The sequence below is a fragment of the Tachypleus tridentatus genome, chromosome 10, assembly GCF_004210375.1.
Source record: "Tachypleus tridentatus isolate NWPU-2018 chromosome 10, ASM421037v1, whole genome shotgun sequence".
Classification (NCBI taxonomy): Eukaryota; Metazoa; Arthropoda; class Merostomata; order Xiphosura; family Limulidae; genus Tachypleus; species Tachypleus tridentatus.
In genome coordinates, this window is record NC_134834.1 from 38,471,729 (window position 1) to 38,486,931 (window position 15,203).

At 36.8% G+C, this 15,203-nt stretch overlaps 2 protein-coding genes across 18 annotated transcripts in view; both read right to left on the minus strand.

Annotated features, from left to right (window-relative positions):
- Nucleotides 1-15,203, minus strand: part of LOC143229086 (inversin-like) — a 38,215-nt gene that overhangs the window by 22,517 nt on the left and 495 nt on the right. The window lies entirely within an intron of this gene.
- Nucleotides 503-15,201, minus strand: LOC143229087 (uncharacterized). Its single transcript, XM_076460902.1, has 2 exons — nt 14,843-15,201; nt 503-10,812 (listed from the first exon to the last, which is right to left on the minus strand). Exon 2 carries the CDS (start codon nt 7,330-7,332, stop codon nt 6,631-6,633), a length of 702 nt encoding a protein of 233 aa, XP_076317017.1. The 5' UTR covers nt 7,333-10,812; nt 14,843-15,201; the 3' UTR covers nt 503-6,630.

Here is a 15,203-nt window from a genome sequence, read left to right on the forward strand (position 1 = left end):
AAAAAATTAACCTCACATTCAATTTAGGTTTGCCATATTTCAATTGTGTACATACATATTCTAAAAGTGTAATGTTCGTGCAAAACTTGCAATAAATTTGAAAAATAAAAGCACACTATTCTGGTGTATCTATTTACAAACAGTTTTGCTTTTTTTCTCTTACAACATTATGAAAGAATAGATTAATTCTCTACACCACAGATTAAATTCTGAATTTTTACCTTTGTTGAAAAGAAATATGTAACGTAATCCTGAATTTTAAGGCCTAAAGATACCAGTGGCATGACTTTTAATTTAATTGTATAGAATACTTAAATTGAAAAAGAAATGATACTTTTTAAGCCTTGCAAAAGGAGTCAAAATAAGACAAAGTAGGGCCTAACTAGTAACATTTTATATTTTGAGATACTCTGAAAATATATATTTTTTTAAACTCAGAAAGGTCAAAGTATTGAAATTTCTGATAAATTTATCACTCATCATAAACATCATAGCAATATAATTTTCTTTTTTTTGGCTTAACAAATTATTATTTTTCTATAGTTTAAAAAAATTATAGTTTGAATTCTCTTACAATGTTATCAACTCATTCAATTATTTGAACATCACATTTCAGTAGTTTACAAAATTTATTATTCACCTACACTGAAAATACATTTCCAATAGATACAACTTCTCACATAACAAATATTCTTGTTCAGTGCTGCCCTCTATTTGTATTTTTTTTTTAGTGTTAAAAACCTTAAAATTCCCAACTACCCTATGATCATTGTAGTTCATTATCACATGTAAATTTTCGTGCCACATCCCTCCACCAATTATAGTGCAACATACCTTCCTAATGCATGCAATTCCCTTTGTTTGATTCTACCTAACCATCATTCTGAGGTTAAATTGAGATGAAGCACTAGCTTTTCATAATAACTTCCGATACAGTACTTTACCTCTTCTCACATAATAGCTAGAATCCCATATTAAAAGCGTTCAAGGGATATAGATAAGCTTCTTTTGAAAGCATGAAAACATAACAGAATGTGAACCCTTGATGGGAGAAGAATGGAGTGGGAGATCACACCACTTCTGTATAAGATATACTCTTTCCCCAGTGCAGTAGTAGGTTTACAAACTGGAATGAATTGGTAGCAGCACATCTCACAAATGAGAAGAAAATCTGGGTTGTTCTGACTTCACAACTCATTGAAATCACTGGTATCTTTGTCCAGGATAAGAATAAATGTAGGGTCCCCAGGCACAGACCAGATAGTGAAGAAAGCTAAAATGGATATGCCTCTTGTTTTAGAGGCAGTACAAAATAAGGTAACATGAGGCATAAATAAATCTGACACAAGATACAGGGTGTTTGGAAAGTCACTGTGCAGTTTTGTAATCATATTTTATTCAGCCTATTTCAAGCCAGCAACTGATAGCAGTGTTTAGAAACAAAATAAGAAGGATCCAGGCCTGTATTGATGCTAACGTGGGTCACTTTCAACATTGTTTATAATTGTCATTCATATGTACCTCCTGTATTCTATATTGAAACATGTCTGTTAATAAATATGCATTTTTGTACAATTACATTTACAAAAGATCTTGAAAAGTCTTTTCTTCAGTTTTAATTGTTTAGTTATATTCTTATAATATCTCAGTATTGTTAAAATTGAGATTAAATATCTATATATCCAAAAATGTTACAAAAATACAGAGGCTTTCATAGGGTCCTAACTTTTTCACTTGACTGTAAGTGCACAGTGACTTTCCAAACACCCTGTAGAAGGAACATCCACTCCATGATCACCTGAAGCTGAGCAGAATGAAAGGAGAAGTATTCCATACCACTTGACTAAACAAGGCATACGTGAACAAACAGACAACCAACACCAGTAATCCAAACAATGGTATGAAAAGATGTGCCAATTCATTTCAATTACAAAACCAACGAGACTGATTATACTCTGCACAATATCTGATTGATTTAGTGTTTTATGGCACAAAGCAGCTAGGCTATCTGCGCCAAACGTCCAGTAAAAAGGTAAAAATAAATTAAAATGTAGTAAAATACATAAAAGTTAATGAAGGTAAAACAAAACATCATTGAAAAACAGAAAAAGCATAAAACCAATGTCGACACCTAGTCTACAATGTTAAGAGAGAAAGCAGAGTAAGAGAAGTTGTAAATGACTTTCTCTAGCAAAATGGTAATGATCGTAACCTGCCAGGAAGACTAAAGGTAAGTACAAGAATGACCGTCAGTCACCTGAAGTTGGCCTTTCCAGTCCTGGTTCTGAGTTATGTTGTCATAACAGCCATTATCAAAAGGTAAAATAAGAAAAGTGTTAAAAGACACATAGCAAAATCATAATAAAATTAGTCAAATGTCCTGTAAAAAAGTAAAAGTAAAGTAAATGAAGTAAAATTCGTAAAAAGAAACAACGGTAAAAACAAAACAGCAATTAAAAACAGAAAATGGCATAAAACCAATGTTGACATCCAGTCCACAAAGTTGTAAAGGACTTCCTGTAGCAGAATGGTAATGATCATAACCCACCAGGAAGACTAACAGGTAAGTACAAGAACCACCATCAGTCACCTGAAGTTGGTCTTTCCAGTCCTCGTTCCAGGTTATATGTCATTATGGCCAGTACCAAAAGGTAAAGTAATAAAAGTGTTAAAAGACATGCAGCAAAATTGTAATAACAACTCACCAGGATGACTAACAGGTAGTTCAAATGGATAGTTCAAACAGCAGTGTTACTCACCTTAAGTTGGCCTTTCCAGTCCTGGTGTTGAGTTATTTAATGTTCTGGCCATTTTCCAATGTCAAATTGAACTAGAGATTGAGACTCTGATAAGGGAAACACACTTAATAAGGTGTAATGAATAAATATCAAACACTTAAATGAGGTTAAAAAGATTAATGGCCATTAATAAACTAAAAACTTTATCAAGGTGGACAGTGTCACCATCACCAATAACACTGTCCAATGTCACAGACAAACCCTGGGACAGAACATGTTGAAAATTGTGCCATCGTTGAGAATCATAACAATGGCAGGAAAGTAAAATGTGGCTCACAGTGATTTGAGTGTTAAACAAACTACACACTGGTGCATCAGTTCCAGATAAAAGAAAACAATGAGTTAAAAAAACTGTGACCAATGCGTAGTCTAGTTAGAACAACTTCCTCCTTCCGAACCTTATGGAAGCTAGACGGCCAAAGTCCAATATAGGGTTTTATTTGAAAAAGCTTGTTGTCACGTTGTTCACTCCAAGTGGACTGCCAGCTGGCACGGAGCCGAGCCTTGAGTACAGGACAATAGTCCATGTATGGAATAGGCACAGTGGTGATAGTGCCAGAGCAGATAGATTTAGCTGCCATGTCTGCAAGCTCATTCCCACAAATACCAACGTGGCCTGGTATCCAGATAAATTGGATAGAAGTAGATGTTAATGAGAAATGGGCCAGTCGGTTTTGAATATCAGTGAGAACAGGGTGGGAGCCAACGTTGAAGTGATTCCAAGACCAGCAGAGAACTAAGGGAGTCAGTATAAATAGTGCAGTCAAAGTACTGCTCAGCTTCAATATGATCCAGGGCAAGAGATATGGCATACAGTTCAGCAGTGAACACAGAAGCTGTAGAGGGGATTCTGCGCGCAACCACCAAACTGCAACAAACCATGGCAGAGCCCACTGAATTACCTGATTTGGAAGCATCCATATAAATTGGAATGGAATGATTGTTCGAAAGATGTTCAGTAAATAAAAGACGGTACTTCCAATCGGGAGAATCTACCTTTTTCAGATGACATAAAGAAATGCCACATTTGGGTGCTGTAATAAGCCATGGGGATGGGCTGACCAGTGGATTCTGCAATGTTATCCAAGGACAGACCCAATTCATCCAATTGTGCCTGGATGCAAAGGTCAAGGCCAGAGGAGAAATGGCAGATTGTCTGTTCTGAAAAAGTAAGGCCCACTGAAGAAGGAAAACACATCCCCAAGTGGGATGCTTTGGTAAGGAACGAAGTTTCGAAAAATATAGTAAAGACAATTGCAAACAACAAAGATGCAGAGAAAGTTCATGGGATTCTACACATAAGCTTTGAACTGGGGAGGTGCGGAAAGCCCCAGTGCAAAGTCAAAGTCCTTGATGATAATTGGGGTCCAGCATCTTTAAGGCCGAGGGTCTGGCAGAGCCATAGACCATTGATTCATTGGTCGAGTTTTGAACGAATAAGAGCACGATGTATCTTTAACATAGAACATTGATCTGCTCCCCAATTGGCAGTAGAGAGGACACGGGGAATGTTCAGTTCTCTTGTGCATTTGACCCGTAGCTGCTTTAAGTGTGGTATAAAGGTGAGCTAACGGTCAAAGATAAGCCCCAAGAACTTGGTCTCAGGGACCACTGGCAGCGAAACTTCACCGATACAGAGTTCAGGATCAGGATGGGTACCCCGTTGGCAGCAAAAGTGCATGCACACGGTTTCAGAGAGAGAAAAATTAAAGCTGTTCACCGTAGTCCACTTCAGTACATGATTGAGGGCAGTTTGTAGTTGCCGCTCAATAATCTCATGTTCGACGACTGACACAAGATGTGAAAGTCGTTGACATAGAGCCCGTTTCCAACAGTGAGAGGGAGTTGTTCAGTGATGGCATTTATCTTTATACTGAAAAGTGTGATACTCAAAACACAGCCCTGAGGGACCCCAAGTTCCTGTACAAAGAACGGGAAAGTGTCGAACCCACACGACCTTGGAATCTCCTGTCCATTAAAAAATTTTGAATAAACATGGGTAAATGGCCACATTACCCATATATATGGAGGTCTCACAAAATGCCATACCTCCATGTTGTGTCATAAGCCTTCTCAATGTTAAAGAATATTGATACAAGATGTTGGCATTTGAGAAAGGCTTCTCTGATTGATGTTTCAAGTTGAATTAGGTGGTCCGTGGTGGAGTGCTGTCATCTGAATCCACACTGGGTGGGCGAGAGAAGATTGTTTGATTCGAGGAACCAAACAAGACGAGCATTAACCATCCTCTCTAAGGTCTTACAGAGACAGCTCGTCAAAGCAATTGGACAGGTTTGAAGGAATCTTGAGATCTTTCCCAGGTTTGGAGAAAGGTAAGATAATAGCCTGGCACCAGGCATTAGGAAAAATATTCTCCTGCCAGATCTGGTTAAAAACAATTAGAAGAATATCAACAGAAGCAGGAGAAAGATAGCGCAGCATCTCATAGTGATATGGCATAGTGTACATCATCAGGTCCAACAGATGTACTGCCAGATCAATGAAGGGCCATTTTCAGTTCCACCAGTGTAAAGGGACAATTATAGTCAAAGAGACAGTCAGTTTGAAAGGAAAGAGGTTAACGCTCTGCCCGAGTCTTGATGGCCAAGAAGGTGGAGGAACAAGCACAAGTGCTAGATACCTGGCAAAAGCTTTCACCTAAAGTATCGGCGATGCTCTGGACATCAGCTACCTCTTGGCCATCAGAGAGTAAGATGGAGAGGGGGACAGAATTGTAGTTCCCACTGACCTTTCGAATCCTGTCCTATATGATCTTGGAACTAGTGGTAGAAGATATGCTAGTTGTAAACTTAAGCCAAGATTCCTTCTGGCTTTGACGTCTTACCCACCTGGCATGTGCATGGGCTCGTTGGAAAGCGATGTGGTTTAAAAGTGTGGGATATCTATGGAAGGTATCCCATGACCGTTTTTGAGCCTTCCGTGCCAAGTGGCAAGCAGGATTCCACCACAGACGAGGATATCGTGGAAAACGTGTCAAGGTTTTAGGAATACAATGAGCAGCTGCTTGTATAATACAGTCAGTTACCGCTGTCACACAGTCGTCTATTGATGGTTGATTCATGATGGCAGGATCAAGTTCTGCGAGAGCAGTGAAAGTGAACCAGTCTGCCTGACCCAGCTTCCACCGGGGGCACGCGGGTAGGGTGGCATCAACCACGGCCAGTCTCTCTCAAAAATATAGGAAAATGATCACTGCCTAGTGGATTCTTGTCAACCCTCCATGAAAAATGGGAGAATAATGAAGAGGAGCAAACTGAGAGATCAATAGCAGTAAAGGACTGACTAGGTGCATGAAAATAAGTGGAAGAACCAGTATTGAAAAGAGAAAGATTGTGATCAGAGAGCATACGCTCTACAGAGCGTCCCCTCCCATCAATAACAGCACTTCCCCAGAGGGGATGATGTCCATTAAAGTCCCCCAGGAGTAGAAAGGGAGATGGCAACTGTTCAACAAGAGCATCAAGGTCTGATTGATCATACGTCTCTCCAGGGGACAGGTAGAGAGAACAAACAGTGATGGTATTACCCAAGGAAACACGGATGGCTATGGCCTCCAAGGGTGTGTTGAGTGACAAAGACAGGGTGGGCACATGCTGATCAACCAGTAGTGCCACCCCTCCATGTACTTATCCATGACACAGCCTGTCATTTCTGTACAGAGAAAACTGTTGAATGGTGACTGTATCAGCAGGTTTTAAAAATGTTTCTTGTAAGGAAAGACATACAGAATGGTATGAAGCAATCAGTGTTTTGATATCATCCAGATTAGAATGTAAACCTCGACAGTTCCATTGTATCAAGGTGGCCATTTTTAATGACGAATAGGCGAAGTGGCTGGAGAATCCTTCTGTTTACAACCACGTCTTTTTTCCTTACTGTCCTTATTCAGAGGAGATCTATCAACCTCCATGGATCCTGCCCTGGGTCGAATGGGCAGGTCTTTGTTGTTGGAAGGGGATTTCAGTGACTGAGGACATGAACGAATGATTGTTTTGCATTGTGGGGTGGGAGAAAAAGATGTATCAGAAGAAATGCCTGTATTTGAAACCAAAGGATGAGGATCTTGAGATTTGTTGGAATGTATGGAAGGAACAGAGATGGGTGTAGAAGTAGATTCACCAACCTTTTTAACCATGGAGATCAAAAGGCTTTTCATTTGTTTTGAAAACGATTCTTTAGGAGGCACAGAGAGATCTGTCTGCACTCCCACTATAGTTGTGGAATGAAGTGCAGCAGCATATGTCTGAAATGGAGTGGTGAACAGCAATTTCCGAGCCTCAGGATAACTAATGTTATGAGCCGTTTTCAAATGCTGCACCTCTTTTTCCTCCAACCATTTTGGGCAAGAACGAAAGTAGGAAGGGTGGGAACCATTGCAGTTGACACAATGTGGGTCCGTGTGACACTCATAGGCATTGTGGTCCTTGCCATCACAACGAGCACATGTCAGGGAACCACAACAGGACGTCTCTGACATTGGAAACATTGAAGAGGGTTTGGAATTGTTGGCCATACCCTGCAAAATTAGCTAACCTGCCTTGATGGTGGCAGATGCACATGGTGATGGAAATGTTAAAACAAGGATATTTGTTAGCAGTGTAACTCCGTTTTTGTGAATGGAGATGCGCCTCACTGCAGAAACTCCTTGAGTGGAGAGACCAGAGAGAATCTCTGACTCGGGGACATTCTTCAAATCCCAATCAACAATAAATCCACATGATGAATTCAAGGTGGCATGAGGGGTAACCTCAATAGGTACATCCCCAATTACCTTTGAATTCAAGAGGAGTTCACTGTTCCTTCTGAATAAAAAAAGGGGGACAATTGCCCTAAAGGTTTTTCAGAAAGAGAATGTAATATAAGAAAATGGGGAACAGGTGTTACAGATGTTGAAGATTGCTGCTCAGAGTCTTCAAGACGTGGTCGTTTACTTATTGACTGTTTTTTCACTATTTTATTTAAAATTTTTGTTGGAGGATCCATAGGAAAAAAAGGAAAATCTCAGTGCCCACTAACCCCACCCACCATGGAGCCCTATGAGGAGACGCACTACAATGTCATGCAAGGACATTGCAGCAATGCCAGGGTTTCGTGAGCACTATACCCAAACACCAGCATCAGACACAATGCCCACAACACCTGTTGAGAACTTCCTACACTGGTACTTGGTTGACTCTAGCCAAAGTGGACCAGCCGATTGACCCAAGGGGGCCACCAAAAGGCTGCCCGTCTACAGGAATTCAAGGCCAAAGTAGTGTGTTAAGGTTGAACCCCTCAACCACCAGGATCCTCTCCTACCCTTCATGGGTCAACACGCACGGCAAACACGTGGGTGGATGTTTAGATCCCAGAGAAGGTAAACTGAAAGAACAGAACCTTCCCTGGGAGGTCACCTCACCAAGTATAGGAATGCACAGGTTCTTTGAAACTAGGGAAGCAGGAAAACATAACAAACCTGAGAAAACAGATCCATTAAGGCTGAAGCAGGCCTAGCAAACTTCATAGAAGAGGTACAGGAAAAGTTAAAAAAAAAAAAAAAGGGCTATCAAAAATCCTTCTAACCATAAACAGGCACAACAAGGACAGAATGATTCCAGATAATGTCAGAAAAAAAAAGGATGAGACACACAAAATTCAACTCCCTGCAAATGATGACTAAAAATCTCCAACCAAGATCATACATGAAGCCTTATCACAATATCCATAGTACTGTTAAGTGCAGCTAAAGTTGCAACATGAAATTCAGTTTATAACTATGAATTTCAAAAGGAAGAAAAAACAAAGATTTTTTAATGACTGTAGCACTTGAAATATAGTAAATTAATTTAAATTTACTATGACATCTTTCTTTCATTTTTATTAGCTATATTTTTGTGTGCTAGGAATATCAAGTGTGGGGTGCACGCACACCTGATTTGATTTTAATACTCCTCAGGATCTCTACCTGCTTACCCTCAAATTGAAATTCTTTTTAGTCAGGATTAGAGTAGATTAATATACAAGACTTTGAAAATGATCAAATGCATCAATCAAAAGAGTATGATCTCTTGAGTCTAAAACTGTAATTATATCTCACATCAGTCAGAATATGATGGAGTTGCAAACTAAAAGTTTGTACTTAATAAAAACAAACTCAGAGCCATTCTATGAGCCACTATGCAGCAGTTAAAACGATTTTCTTAACAATAATCTATAGTGAAGAAGCTATGAAGAGATAAAAATTCACACTAAATAAAATGTCTGCAAAATACCTCTGACTAGCAAAAAATGATGGTTAGGTAGAATCGAACAGGAATCATGTGCATCAGGAGGGTGTGTTGTACACCTATTGATAGACAATTGTTCTAAAATGATTTACATGATAAGATGTCATGATTCATGATGATCATGGGATAGATGGGAGTTTGAAAGCTTGCAATATGCAAAATAAATTTACATGTATAGGGCAGCAATGAGCAAGAATAAGTATTATGCAAGAAGAGGTATTGGAAAAAATCTTTTCATCACCTGCAAATTACCCTTGATTAGAATTTATATTTTGATATATTCAAATCTGCTTCTTAATAAACTACAAAGAGTTGACCATTTGAAAAAATGGTTCTAAAAGAAATATTCTCACATGTTCAAATATTTCACCATACAATTTATTAACTATTATGGCAAAAGCAAAGATTTGGAGAGTGAAGTCAATAACTATTGCATTTCATTAAAAATGCTAATAAAAGTTTTCACTACATTTTCAAAAATGTCTTATTGAAGGTAAAAAACAGAATAATGTACTGTATTACCATCTATTGGTAAAGATATTTACTTTACAACTTATACAAACAAAATTGTTGTTGACAAAGATACAAGCCTAACATGAAATATACACATGTAAATGTAGTATAGAAGTACCATGTTGAAATTCTAATACTCACAAAACTGCAAAATTACTTTTTGAAGTGAACTGTAACTAATTTGGATACCAAGTATTATATCAGGAAATTAAATTAATTTGTATAATAATAATAAATTGTATGAACCAAAACCAAAATCAGTAGCAAGTTTTTTAAAATACACATAAATACAACAAGGAACCCATTGGTCCATCTTGGTTCTACTACCCACTACACTTAACTGAAATAAAAACACTCAAAATTAGATTTTATCAGTTAACCATTTATCAAACCTTTCTTTAATGTCTATCCAGTTAATTGCATCGACCACAACTGAAAACAACTCATTCCAAAGGTCAACCACCCTATTCAAAAAATAAAGCTCTTTCAGCTCAAGATAATTCATATTCTATTAAAATTTATATGTGTTCCAGTCTTACCATTTTCATCATTAAATACATAAAAAAAGAGCATGTCAACACTATCAATTCTATTAACAATCATAAATTCCTCATTCACAGCCCCTCTATCTCTACTTTCAACAAAACACAATAAATTTTGAGATCATAATTTGTCCTTATATAACCTGTCCACCCCAAGTATCATCTTAATAACCCTCCTATGAACCTTTTCCAACAATTTAATGTTTTAAACATAACTGCACACGGTACTCCAAATGTGACCTAACAAATGGCTTTGTACCTTTTGAGGCTTTTATTCAATATTTCTGAGCCAACCAATCTCTCAAACCTAACAGCACAATTTTTTTTAACAAGTCTTTTATGTGCCTTCTTTCAAATGTTTTCTAAAAATACAGATACACCAAATATATATCCATATCTTTATCTACATAACAAGTCACCTAGTCAAAGAATAACAAATCATTACTAAGACAAGATTCTACTACTGAAACTACACTGACTATCCAACAAAAGTTTAATCCTTAAGTTACTTTGAAAACATAGTTTTTATAGACTTTCAAAAACTTTAACACTGATGTATGATTAGAAGGCCTATAATTATTGGTGATAAGTTTTATCACCTCCCTTGAAAATGTTGGTTGGTTGATTTAGTGTTTTATGGCACAAAGCAGCTAGGCTATCTGCACCAAATGCCTGGCAAAAAGGAAAAAGTAAATTCAGTAAACTTCATAAAAGGTAAAACCAAACAAAGTTAAAAAATAAATAAATAGCATAAAACCAATGGTTACATCTTATCTACAATGTCAAGAGAAAAAATACAGTAATTCAAGTTGTAAAGGACTTTCTGTAGCGTGATTAAAATAATCATAACTCGCCAGGAAGACTAACAGGTAAGTACAAAAACCACTGTCAGTCACCTGAAGTTGGCCTTTCCAGTCCTGGTTTTTGAGTTACTTAACATTATGATCACTTTCTAATTTCAAATTAAACTAGATGAACTGCGATTTTTAAAAGGGAGCCACATTAAAAAGGTGTAATGTATAAATTAAAAAACTTAAATGGCATTAAAAAGATTAATGGCTTTTAAAACACTAACAACATTACCAAGGTGGACAGTGACACCATCACGAATAACACTGTCAAATATTATGGATGAACCTTGGAATAAAACATGCTTAAAATGGTGCCATCGTTGTGAATCATAAGGATGACAAGAAAGTAAAATGTGACTTATTGTGATCTGAGTGTTACACAAACTACACACTGCTGCATCAGTTCCAGATAAAAGAAAATGATGAGTTAAAAAACTGTGACCAATGCATGGTCTAGTTAGAACAACTTCCTCTTTTCCATCCTTGTGGAAGCAAGATGGCCAAAGTCCAATATAGGGTTTTATTTGGAAAAGCTTGTTTTTGCATTGCTCACTCCAAGTTGATGCTTGAATACAGGACCATAGTCCATGTATAGGACATGAACAGTGGCGATAGTGCCAGAGCAGATAGACTTAGCTGCAGTGTCTGCAAACTTGTTCCCATGAATACCAACTTGGCCCGGTATCCAGAACAACTGGAAAGAAGTAAATGTTAAAGAGAAATGAGCCAGTCAGTTTTAAATATCAGTGAGAACAGGGTGTGAACCAATATGAGGCAATTCCAGTGCCAGTAGAGAACTAAGCAAGTCAGTACAAATCATGCAGTTCAATCACTGCTTAGCTTCTGTGTGTCCCAGGGCAAAAGAAATGGCATACAGTTCAGCAATGAACAAAGAAGCTGTAGAGAGGATTCTGCATGCAACCACCGAACCACAACAAACCATGGCAGAGCCCACACAATCACCTGATTTTGAACCATCTGTATAAATAGAAGTAAAAGGATGGTTTGAAAGATGTTCACCAAATAGCAGACAGTATTTCCAATCAGGAGTGTCTACTTTTCTCAGATGACTTAAAGATAGTTCACAACTGGGAACTGCAAGAAGCTATGGTGAGATGGGCTTACCAGTGGATACAACAATGTTATCCAAGGAGAGACCCAATTTATCTACCTGCACCTGGATACGAAGGCCAAAAGGAGCAATGGCAGACCGTCTAATCTGAAAAAGCATGACTCACTGAGGAAGGAAAACACAACCCCAGGTGGGATGCTTTGGTAAGGAACAAAGTTTCGAAGCATATAGTAAAGACTGGCAAATGGTGGAGGTGCAAAGAAGATTCATCAGACAATGTATAAGCTCTGAACTGGGGAAGTGTGGAAAGCCCCAGTGCATAGCCGAAGTCCTTGATTAATGATGAATAGGTTCTAGCATCCTTAAGGCAGATGTTCTGGCAGAGCCATAGACCAGTGATATATAGTCGAGTTTCGATCGAATAAGAGCACGATATATCTTTAACATAGAACGTTGATCCGCTCCCCAAGTGATGGTAGAGAGGACACGGAGGATATTCAATACTCTTGAACATTTGACCTGTAGCTGCTTGATGTGTAGTATAAAGGTTAGCTTACGGTCAAAGATAAGCCCCAAGAACTTTGTCTCAGAGACTTTTGCCATGAGAGACTTCTGAGTGAAAGAGAGAGAAAATGGAGGTTGAGGCAAAAGTTTATAAAGATGAGGAAACCAATACTGAATTGGCTCAAAAGATGCTACCAACATGACTCAAGAAGAAATCAATTTCAAGACACTTGGGAGTAAATGAAGAGGAAGATACTCAATCCAGAAAAAAAAACACAACAGTCCTGGTTGAGGGCATCCATACTGAGAGACCAAAGATGTAACAAAGACATCAATCACTGGATGCCCTACTGGGAACAAATCCAATGAAATATGTGAAAAACAGAGACAATGCCATTGGAGAAACCTTATTAGGTCAAGACAACTGGTCCACATAATAGGCTGTCGGACAAACCTCATGTGAAAGGGACCAAGACAGAAAATCCATCATGTAGAAATTAAAGTCCCTGGACCAACTTCTATCCTGGTGATGGTATAGAAAGCAACTGTAGAATACTTGGAATGGATCATAACAAAGTGATTCATAAAATGAGGTAGGAAATAAAAACATTCCCAGTGGATGACCAAGATTTTCTAGAGTATTTTTAACGATTGTGAGTTGTTCAGCTGCTGTGGCAATTTCACTGTGTTATGATATTTCACCTCTCAATTGTACTTAGGATCAATCAAAATGCAAAAAACATATTAAAACATGCTTAGCAAATGGTAAAATAGCACCATTTCCACAAGGTGTCTTATCTGTTCTCAACTTACTAAGACATTAAGTTACAAACTATGGCAATATACTATGTATGAATATGATAATCCTATGATATAGTGCTTATAAGGACAAGAGTGCAAGATTTTCCTGTTCTAAATGACAATCATATTAGTAAAATGTTTAAAAGATGTTTTAACTTCAAGTCAGTATAATGAATATATAATATTGTTGGAATGCTTATGTTTCTTTTATATTTTACATTGCTCCATTATTGGAATGTTTGACATACATTTTCTTTCCCAGTACATACGATAAATGTGATTCTAAAGTGTTCATTAATTTATGGAAGTGGTCATAAAGTATGTTCAACTTTAAGCCAATAGCTACTGTTATGTAGCTTAATTAACTAACTGTAAAGTGTTTAACTTAATACTAAGGAGTTCTAAAATGTTTATTAGTTCAAATACAACTGTAAGTACTGTCAAACTGAAGAATGTTAGTAAGAAAGAATGGCTGTGTAAGGATGGGATAGAGGCCACTCTAACAAATATTTATATCTTCATGATGTGTTTGCTTAAATTCAGTTAAAAGGTATTTAGAAAGTGCATGATTTCCAGTCTTTACCATGTACTAGTAACACATTTGTTTCTTGTATCCCAGCCAGTTTGAAGAACTCTGGATTGAGCAAAATGCATCATATGCAATGGTTATGGATAAATTTAGGGTTGTTGTTATACCATTATCATCCAATAACTATTAAAAATCCTAATGAGCTATATAAAGAATGTAGTGTTTAATTTTTAAAAAAACAATAGACTTAATACGTATATCTTTTAATAAATATAATCAAGGTTGCAAGCTTGTATAATCAAAAGGCATTCACACCATCACAACTATAAAGTAGAAAACATAACCTACAAAAACAGAATAGAAACAAATAGTTTAATATTAATATTACTAACAAGACTAGTAGTAGGCCTAGTATTTAAATATACTTAGAGTAATGTTAACAAGTAATCAAATGTTTAAATACACATTCCTAACCAATTAAAATATATGATATTTTCATTTATTATGAATCACTGAATGCATTTTAACATTTGGTTATTATACATTCTTGTAGTACTATCAACAGATGCAGTGCAATTTAGTTTATTTAGTCTTGACAATAACAAATTAAATATAAAAATTAGGATGTTTCTATATACAAAAAATATTTACAATATACTTTTTACCGAAAACAAAAGGTTAAATGACTAACATGAGAATAAAAGTCAAAAACACTTTTACTGAAAATCAGAATCGAATATAATTTAGCACATTCTGATCCAGTGTTACTGTTATTAATATCAGCAAATATCTCTACACTACAGTCTAAGTACAGACAACAAGCACAGCTGCCAAATCTCTTCAAAGTTCCACTGCAAAAAGACAACCTCTTTCAATATTTCAAAAACTACGGAAACAAATTAAATAAAACAACAAACATATCTCCAATAATAGTTGTAAACTTACACATTCGTATTGGCTACGTTCTCACAACGAAAGATGAAAGATTGTAAACTGAAATTTAAACCTCAGTGTTAAATTCAACACTGCTCGATTCACAACCACACTTACAACAATATTTAAAAACAGCCCATACTAATATAGTACTAATGCACATGAGCAAAAGCAAGAAAACGATTTGAGGGAATCAATAAACACATGCCTGACAAGAACTTGATAAAAGCGTTAATTATTAATAACAGAATAAAATAAATCTTGACGTTATTAATTGCAATAAATAAAGGAATTAAGAAGCAGAACCACAGAAATAAAAAAATCTAATTCCTCAAAGAAAACCACACTATATTTCAAAATGAAATCATTTCTC

Excerpts from the sequence above, each read along its gene's own strand:
- LOC143229087 (XM_076460902.1), bottom strand. The coding sequence starts at position 7,332 with ATGGCCAACAATTCCAAACCCTCTTCAATGTTTCCAATGTCAGAGACG.